This window comes from Triticum dicoccoides, unplaced genomic scaffold, assembly GCF_002162155.2.
Source record: "Triticum dicoccoides isolate Atlit2015 ecotype Zavitan unplaced genomic scaffold, WEW_v2.0 scaffold21853, whole genome shotgun sequence".
Taxonomy (NCBI): domain Eukaryota; kingdom Viridiplantae; phylum Streptophyta; class Magnoliopsida; order Poales; family Poaceae; genus Triticum; species Triticum dicoccoides.
In genome coordinates, this window is record NW_021241105.1 from 162,956 (window position 1) to 172,889 (window position 9,934).

Here is a 9,934-nt window from a genome sequence, read left to right on the forward strand (position 1 = left end):
AAAAAACAATCACTCTATCCTCAAGGATTTACGTAGTATTTACTCTTGATTCGTGTTCCTGCAGCGACTCATTCATTTTGCAGCTAGCTGGGACTTTTAATTTGTGGCTGCCAGCAACCAAGATTTATGTACAATCGCATTTGATTGGTTCCTTCCTGGATATGCAACCTGTTCCAGTCCTCCTGCAATGATTCAACCCAGATAGCCCGTTTGCAGCTAACAAGCTAGGCCTGAACCTCATTCGCACGCATCAAGGTACGCATTACCTACTCTGCTCCAGTTTGCAGCTATACCGGCACCCAGGATTAATCACATATGACTGCCGACGGATAATCAATCCCCGATCGATGCAGGTGCAGCCACGGAGGCCCATCAGACGATGTATGCCACCCTCAGCGCGGCGCAATGGGTGGTGGGCAAGGCGCTGGCCCCCGTTGCGGATGGCTACAATGACCACATATGGATCTATCCTGTAGCATGGAAGATAATCTGCAAAAAAATATGAACTTTCACTCTGTTAAAATACAATTGTTACAACAGTTCCAAATAGCCCAAAGCAAAGCACAAACATCCACGCGGTTACGCTGCTTTAGTTTTTGCTTCAGTCCCCCCTCAACCAGTTGTCAAACATATTGGTTATACTGGTGGGTGGATGCAAATTGAATGTCATATGAAGCATACGAGTAGCAAATGGGCAAGAAATAGACAAATGATGCACTGTTTCTGCCTCATCACAGAAGCACATTGTAAAATTCAATGTCCTGTATACATTCTATGGCAGACGTTTCCACACAACATTTTCCGCGGAATGTAAGATAAAATGTCAGATGTAAAGATCCACTTGCTTGGAGTACGCGGTGTGTGTATACTCTCTCTCCTCTCCCTTTCTACATTGTATGAGAGCAGATATTTTACATAATTAATTCCTTCTAGGACAGAGAACTCGATTGTAAAAAATGCATGTATTCCTATATACGCTGCACATGTTGCCGACACACAGGGCAAGAACCGTGGGTAAAGAGCCATTTGTCCACGCAGGGCTGGTGAAAAGTATGGGAGCAATTCGGCAACCTCCTTGCTGTCTCGCCAGCTACCATATCCTACAAGATCAAGAAGCATACTATTAGGATTTCCGAGGTTGAGATAAACAAAAAATAGTTTTCTTGTTTTTTCTTGAAAAGTAAAACATGAAAAACTCACAAAGTAAACACCAACCACATTGCATTCAGTAGTAGGCAAAATTTGGTATGGAACTTGCTAACTGCAATTGCTTCTAAAGAAGACACGAATGTGGCTGTTGTTGCACATCTCTGCATTCATTATTCAACCATGGTGTTGCGGTTTAGTGTTCAGGTGTACGCTGGCTAGCTATCACTTGTAATGAAAATGTAGAAGTACACCGTTGCTTATGCATGAGAAAACATCAATTTCACAATATTTTTTCAACAAAATGCGAAAGCAAATCTGGAGGTTAGCTGCTTCACAATATTCTGTGAAGAAAAAGTTTGGTCTTAGCTGAGTTTTAGTACATAAGGCTCCATGGACCTTAGTCGTTAGCACAATGTTTCGCCCGAGATTCAGTACCAGATCAATCATCACTCACAATCAGCTGGAAAATAGCAGCAATCACCTAGTGGTAAGTACTCTTCTCAGTGACGGGCTCAAGTTTTAGAAATGGGTATTAAAAAATACCATGAACAAAATATAATGTTTAAAGTGGCAAAATCAACAAAGAACGGGTTTTGACACCATGACATGTGAGCCTTGTCCAAAACAAATGAACAAATGCGTGTTTAAATTCAATAAATAAACCATACAGATAATTGTTGTACCACAATGAAAATTTGCAAACGTCGGCCTTATTGAACTGAATTTTTGTCACAAAGACACAATTTTAGCATATCTTTGCCATTTATAATGTCAAAATATCTCATGCTCATTGAAACACATGATTTTTTTATCTAGACATGTAATAATGATCGAAATATAATCCAAGTGAAAAAAGGAAACGAGGAACCCAGGTAATAATGTCTCAACCAACTACTCTACAACTTCATCCCTTTTAATATACCATGGCGAAATTATACTATTGTATGTTAGACAGAACAATACATATTATTATTTTGCCAAAATTAACGTGTATTCAGCAGAATACCCATAAATTATGTGGGCCCGCTCCTAACTCTGCTATGGATCTTCGGGGCATTGATCGACATGCAACCACCTGGTGAAACTAGTCAGCTATGGATCTTTAGGACACGAATCAACTTAACACACATTTATGACCCAGGTAGTGTATAACATGTTAGCTAATCTTGACTCCTTGTATGCAATTATGGTAGCGACAGAACTTCAACATAATGTAGTTTTTTGGCTCTGTTATTTTGGTTCTTTTTGTAAATATTCTGTGCAGGTTTGTCGGTTTTCACTTCTTAATGAAATAGCCCGAGGACATGCTTTTCTCGTAAATAATACTACATTTGTTCCAAATTAGTTGTCACTCAAACATATGTATCTAGCACTGAAATACGTCTAGATACATCCATTTCAGCGACAACTAATATTGGATGGAGGGACTACATTTTTGTTGAACCAAAACAAACACTCCTCCAAGCTAATTGATTGCTACCTTAATGCTCTACAATAATTACTTATCTAAGTTGACTACAGTTGGTTCTTCTATAATATGTGATAATGTCTTTTTGGTGTCTATATAAACATTTAAATTTAGTGTAATCATGGTGTATTTAGGATGTCAACTTTGTGCATGTTTTCAATCAGAATCAGGACTGTTCCCTTAAGAATTCCAGGATATTTACATCTGCTCCCGTGGTGCATAGGCAGACTGTTAAATCCACAGCTAAGTCTATTTGCATAATGTGTTTTCTTGTAATTGGTAGTTTCCTATGTTCTCTTTTGGTTTCTTGCTTGAAAGTGATTTAACATTTGTTGTGAAGCTTTCCGCAAAAAAAAACATTTGTTCTGAAGCACTGGCAAAAGATCTTCTAAATGATGCATGCTTTAATCGTTTTGATTATACACACCTTAACAATATCCATGCTTTAACCTGGTATTTTCCCATCATTTTTTATTCACCTCAAGAAATACACCTTTATTTAATACATACACAGTTTTGTCACCTCTATTTTGTGATGCTATTTAATATCTACCTCTTCTTTGGCATCAGGTTACTTATTATTATTTCTTTAGAATAGTTCCTTCAACCCTTTATGATTTTTGAGGATTTAAACGTTGTTTGCTAACCAACTCAAAATTATTGTATTTTGCCTCTTGGTCAAATTCCGGTCATCCTAAGTGACTTTGTGTCTCGTAGCTAGCTTCTAATTTATGTTATTAGAATTAAGTTCCACTTGATAAAGGAATTGTGTATCCATGGATAATAATGTTGCCCCCTGTATATGCTCTACTTGTCAGTTTGGGAGAGCGGTGATTTCATCAACTCTCTTCGCACATTCTTCTCTAAAGATGGCATTAGTTTTCGGCTCTCCTGCCCCTACAGTTCCCCTTAAAACGGCAAAGACAAATGACTCATTCGCTCAACCAAAGACATTGTTCGTACGCTCCTCATTCAAGCAAACTTTCCACCACCATTTTGGGTTGAAGCCCTCCATACCGCCACCTATCTCCTCAATCGCCACCCATCCAGTCCCATTAATTTTCTTACCGTTGTATGACTTTGTAAGGTCTTGTGAGAATAATTAATAAAGTGGCCGTATGCATCGCCCAGATGCAGAGGCCGGGTGTCATCCTCCTTTTCTAAAAAAAACTATCTTCTCTTTGGTGTCCATCAGACATACAACCATCTCCGCGTCTTTGGCTGCTTATGCTCCCCAAATACATATGCCATCCCTCATATGCGTTGCAATATCTCACCTTGGCACGCCTAGATTTATCTTATGCGGTACAACAAGTTTGCCTCTTCATGCATGATCCCTGTGACTCACATTTTCAGCTCATAGAACGCATTTTGCGTTATATCCGGGGCACCACACACCTTGGTTTGCAACTATATCAATCCTCCACTCACGATTTGGTTGCATACTCTGATGCCGAATGGGCAGGTTGTCCAGATACTCGCAAACCCACCTCTGGATTTTGTGTATTCTTGGGCAGCAATGTCGTGTCTTGGTCTTCGAAACGGCAACATACTGTTCCTCGCTCTAGTGCTGAGGCGGAGTATCATGCGGTTACCAATTGTGTTGCTGAGTCATGTTGGCTTCACCAACTTCTGACCGAGCTCCATCATCCACCGGATCATGCAACTGTCCTCAATTGTGACAACGTGAACGCGATGTATTTGTCTTCGAACCCGGTAGAACATCAGTGGGCGAAGCATGTGGAGATTAATCTTCATTTTTGTTCGGGATCGCGTCAAGTTGGGTGAGGATCATGTTCTACATATATCCACAATGTCACAAACTCGCAGTTTGCCGACATATTCACAAAAGGGCTCCCGACTACTGTCTTCACCGAGTTTCACAACAATCTCAACATCATGTCCAGCGATGTTGCCACAACGGGGGCGTTGAACATTATGTGTTGCACGTGTTATCTCCTATGTATGTACGTGTGTTATGACAGCCGATCCTATTCTCTAGGGATAGCACAAGATATGGGCGTGCATGCACCTGCACGACCCCTCTCTCCCTCTCTCTTTGTTCCCTGTATATGTAAACAGCCTATGAGGGAATACATCATGTGTGTTAGTGCTATTCATCCTTCAGCTTTCTATGCCTCATGAAGCACACCAGGCGGGTGTGTAATTACCATTGATGGTAGTGATCACTGGCGGGTGATATTTGTGAACCCACATGTGATGATAGCTATCATTGGTGGGCCTTTCCACCCGTTTGAGATGGGTGAGACATCACTGAGCCATATGGACATGCCGGTGGCCACTGAAATGGCTTTTGGCCCGTCCATGATAGCATGTGTTCTGTAGCGGTGCAAGCGCAAATTATGCAACAGAGACGTTTTCTGACAAAAATGAAGTCTATTCTGATAGTGATAATTGTACCTGTAGACAAATAATGCAAGGCCGGTTTTCATGAAATGTGCTATGGACCTGATCAGTTACCACATAGTGTGGCAATTTCTTCAGGGACTCGTGCGAAAGCCCTCTCAATGAAATGTCTCCGAAGATTTCATACGCATCATCGTGACCAAAGTCGGATATGCTGGCCTGTGTTGATGAAAATAGTAGTCTAAAATTCAGTATAGATGCATCCACGACACATGACGGGACCTCTATTAATACTTGTGAATCCAACATCTTCCTCTATGCAGTATGGGCCATTCAGTCTAATTTGATTCTTGCACCAAATGAATTTTTTTAAAGGTTGCACCAAATGAATACACTTGACATGCGACATTCATATACATCACCATTACTATGGTACCAAACATTGTCATGAACGGTGGATAATAGTTTTTTTTTTAGATGGACGGTGGATAATAGTTAACTGACCTGCGACTGGTGTGATGTATGTGCTGAAAATCCAAGCCGCTGTTGCTCAAACCGGGCATGAAGGAGCTGCTCTATGAAATCTGTCTGAACAACATACCAAGAATTTTCTTAGAGGTGTATATAGAACATACTGTAACAACTAATAGAAACTACAGCTTCCCCACGGAAAAAAGGTAAAAGGACGTAGCAATAGGCAATGGTGATAGTGACATCGGGCATTCAGGCTGACAAGTTGATGAACATATACAGGGTCATATATACTGTAGTAGTGTAGTACTCTATATCCTCTTGGGAGAGGAAGTTCATTTTGGCTCCTGGGCTCATGTGATGCCGGTCATGTCGGTTGAGATTCGGGACATCATTTGTATTTCTTTCGGTATACTCCCTCCGTATTAAAACTATAAAACATAAGGCATTTTTTGAAGTGTCGAAAAATGTCTTATATTTTAATACGGAGAGAGTAGCATTATTCCTGGCTTTTTGCAGAGGCTGCATGGCCCACTTCTGCACACATGGAATTAATGCGGTTGTGAGCTTTTTTTTTTTCCGGGCGCAATGCGGTTGTGAGCTACACGATCTGGATTGAATTATGATTGCATATATCAATTTCAAGGTATGAGATAGCTAAACAACACCAATTGCCAATCAGGTCATGTCGTCCCGCTGATGACACGTCCTGGCGTCTCCATTGTGGCTGGTGTGATAGGGAAAGCCCCCTGACTTGCCACAGGATCAAGAATCCAAGACTGAGATCGATGTACGTGCAGCTCCGAATACTGTTCATAGAAAATCACAGGTCGCGGTCGTGATGGCTGCTTGGGCAGCGCCATAGCCAGGGGTGACGGCGGCTGGCAGCCGGCTGGTCTTCGGCAGCATCAGGGATGCCTGGTGCTGGCTTGGCGGCTTGGATGTTGCTGCTGTTTTGCGCGGGGTGCCGGTTCTGGCTCCCATGGCGGTGATGCAATGGCTTCGCCGACAATGATGCAGTGGTGCGGGTGGCGCCGGTGTGATTGTTCTGGCCGGTAGCTCCTGTCTTTGGTGGAGCCGCGGACGGTGGTCCTTGTGAGCCGGTTCGACGGGAGGATCTCCTGTGGCTACTCGGAAGGGGGAGGGGGTGAAAGCCTTACTCAGAACCGACGACGGCAAAGCATGTGGGCACCGCACACCTTCTTGGAATAAGGTGGTGCTTGGCGTTGTCTTGGAGTGCTTTTGGTTTGCCAGACCTGTCGAAGCTTGTTGTGAGGACGCTAGGGCGGCGGCCCTAGATTAGTCGTTAGTGTGCCATGCTGTCTTGCTTGGCGACGGTGGTTGCTTCGAGCGGAGTTGGGTTGCGGCTGGGTTTTGGTAGTCGGTTCGTCCAGCATGTTCGAGGTGCCACCGTGCCTCATGTTGTCTTTCTGAAGCCGGATCTGCTGAGGAGGGGCCTTCACGGTGACGATGACACAAGATGGGCGGTCGCTTCTAATGCTTGCTCGGCGTAGGCTCGGTGCTTTTGTCCTGCAATGCTTTTTGATAGAGTGGGAGCTCACTGGTTGCTGACGCAGGTGGTTTGATTGTTTGGCATAGGATGGCATGTTTTTGGTGCCTGTTTGTGGCAAGGCTATGCTGGTGGTCATTAATGTTGGAGTTGGAGTCGCTGGCTCGTGGATGAGTGATGACGATGGCACCAGATGCCAACCTGGGTGGGTTTTTCTCCTTGACGGCGTGTGTATATTTGTGTGGATAGCCGGGTCCGTCGGTGTGCCATATCGTTCCGAGCATGTTGTGACGGTTTACACCCATTTTTCGCATATTAACCAGACAACTCTATTCTTCTTTCTTAGTGAATCGAGATATTTTGGGGTCGGCAAAAAAAAGATAAAAGTATTTTTGGATCCAAAAACATGCAAGCGTGTTAGTTGATTGACTGGATGGTGAATATTTGGGTGACTTTTTGGGTATAAATGTTGAATGCATTTGTTGCTTGTTCGATTTATCTTTCTAAATCGCTTTGTAAAGACAAATTATCCAATTATTTTATTAATGGTGTCTATTTTTTCTCATGCAGACATTGTTAGTAATAATCTAGCCAGGCATCCAGATCAGCATGTCGGCAAGGTAGTACAAGATCAGGGCATGCCTCCGTGCCTTACTAGGTAAGTAGACGTGTGAAGATCGCATGAGCTGCAAAAGTAAGAGATGCGTTGCAAAGGTGATAGTGCTTTGAGGGAGCTAGGTAGTTGTTTTTTCATTAGGTCGGTTTAGTAAGTCGGTCGTAAAGTCCTATATAATAGATTGGAAATTCATAGAGGCGTGCAGATGCGGAAGCATGCACCTGCCCAGCCCTGTCTGGCCATCCGATTGCCTCGTGATCCACAAAGTAGTTGGATCCACATGAGGTCATAAAATGTTTTCAGTTTTAATCTTTAAAACTTTGATTTTGCATTAGAAACTTACGATTTTCTCGGTCGCTCGTAACAAGTAACAGAGTAGAAACTTTCAGCTTATGTTTTTGTTAGTTGCAGATACTAAAGTTCTGATATTGTCGGTTGCTCATACTAAGTTTCAAAAGTTGAAACTTAACAATTTCTTTAAAAAAAACTCATCAAAACATATTTAAAATAGATCTTATTTAAAAGTCCTCGTCACGAGAAACATGAATATAAAAACCGAACTTAATTTGCAATTTTCAAAACATATTCAAAAGGGAGAGAGGCACACGGCCTGCGAGTGAGCATGCCCTCGCTGCCCGGTGCGGATCGTCACTCCCTCCACCTCCTCGAATAGCGGCATGATGGACGACGACACCCCGCCCAACGCCAACGCCTACGCCGAGGGCAACCCCGCTCCCGAGACCCCATGGGGAACCCGCCGTGCGAGGAAGTGGTGCTATGTTTAATCACCTTTAATCTGAATTTTAGTTAAGTTATGAACTACAGTGGCTCTTTTGGATCGAGTAGTATAAACTTATCTATGTCGGATTGCCCCATCTATGGCCTATTATTGTGTCCATATGTTGTACATATGATCTATGTGGCATGCATGTTTTTGTATGGATTTGTGTTCAGACATATGGAGGTTGTGATTGTGGACAGGGACAAAAAAAGTGTGCCCGATCATTGATCACGGACGCGTCCGCCGGCATATAGGCCCCCAAATTGAGCAACGGGGTTCTACATGATCTAAGTCAAGGACGATTGAGAAAGCCTCTATCGGCTTGGGGCCCACAGTACACAATCTTAGGCCCGAATACATATTTTTTGTCACATAAGGAAAAAGCCTCTTGGCACACGTCCAAACACAGTACACATACTCTGAAGTCTGAACTTTGAGAGCAACAAGGGCACAGAAGAAGCTGTTACTAACCATGGACATGGATGACGCGCCGAGCCGGTCCGAGCACCAGTAGGCGCGAGATGCCTGGAGAACCACGATGGAGAGGACAGCCCCGGTGATAGCTCCAGATCTAGCTCCCCGGAGAACGCCGCTATCGGAGGCTCTGCCCGCCAGCGCGCCGGTGACTGCTCCGGTTAGTGCTCCACACTGGTGGAAAAACAGGCTTCCGTCCAGCCCCATAAGTCGCGAAGCTGTAGGAACCGCGACTAATGGGACCTTTAGTCGCGGTTCTGGAGGTGAACCGTGACCAAAGGCCTGGGCCCAGGGCGCTCGGTGGCCAGCTGGCGCACGTGAGGGTCTTTAGTCGCGGTTGGCCAGGACAACCGCGACTAAAGGCCTTCGGGCACCTTTAGTCACGGTTTGCCAGGCCAACCGCAACTAAAGCCCCTCCCCTATATATACCCATCCAGCAGCCAACACTTAGCCATTTGGAGCCATTCTCTTCACAAGTGGGTGTAGGTTTGCTTTTGGTTCCTCTTATGCACATAAGGTGTTTGATGAAATGCCCCAAAAGCATGAAACAAACATGACATGAAGTGTTGGAGCCACACTCCTCTTATGCACATGTCAGAAGATTATAATATGTTTGCTGAAATTCCGCTCTTCAAAGTGAACACCGACCCAAGCATTAAGTTAAATGATGAGGATGCTCCATGGATACGGCACAATCGTAAGCAAGCAGGGACACAAGGGAAGAAATGATGTGTAATAATTTATTGTACCAAACTTTGTTGAATGGATCATGTGAATTATATTACCCGTGATGTAGTACATGACGCTCTGCAGAGTCCGGCCGTACCACCATAGCCGACGACCGGCCTCTGGTATATTATTTTGAATTGAATTAGTTTTATTTTTCTGAATTTTTTGATATATTATTTGTATTTTTAACATTTTGAATTGAATTAGTTTTTTTTCTGAATTTTTTGATATATTATTTGTATTTTTAACATATTGAATTGAATTAGTTCTATTTTTCTTAATTTTTTGATATATTATTTGTATTTTTAACATATTGAATTGAATTAGTTTTATTTTTCTTAATTTTTTGATATATTATTTGTATTTTTA

At 43.0% G+C, this 9,934-nt stretch overlaps 1 protein-coding gene across 1 annotated transcript in view; it reads right to left on the reverse strand.

Annotated features, from left to right (window-relative positions):
* Window positions 1–766: 766 nt before the first annotated feature.
* LOC119345245 (NEP1-interacting protein-like 2) overlaps window positions 767–9,934 on the reverse strand; it is a 13,858-nt gene continuing 4,690 nt past the window's right edge. Inside the window, exons 2-5 of the mRNA XM_037615397.1 lie at window positions 8,834–9,010; window positions 5,489–5,572; window positions 5,087–5,203; window positions 767–1,100 (exon numbers count right to left, since the gene is read on the reverse strand). Coding sequence (XP_037471294.1) covers window positions 969–1,100; window positions 5,087–5,203; window positions 5,489–5,572; window positions 8,834–9,010 — 510 coding nt within the window. The 3' untranslated portion in view covers window positions 767–968. The remainder of the gene's footprint in view (window positions 1,101–5,086; window positions 5,204–5,488; window positions 5,573–8,833; window positions 9,011–9,934) is intronic.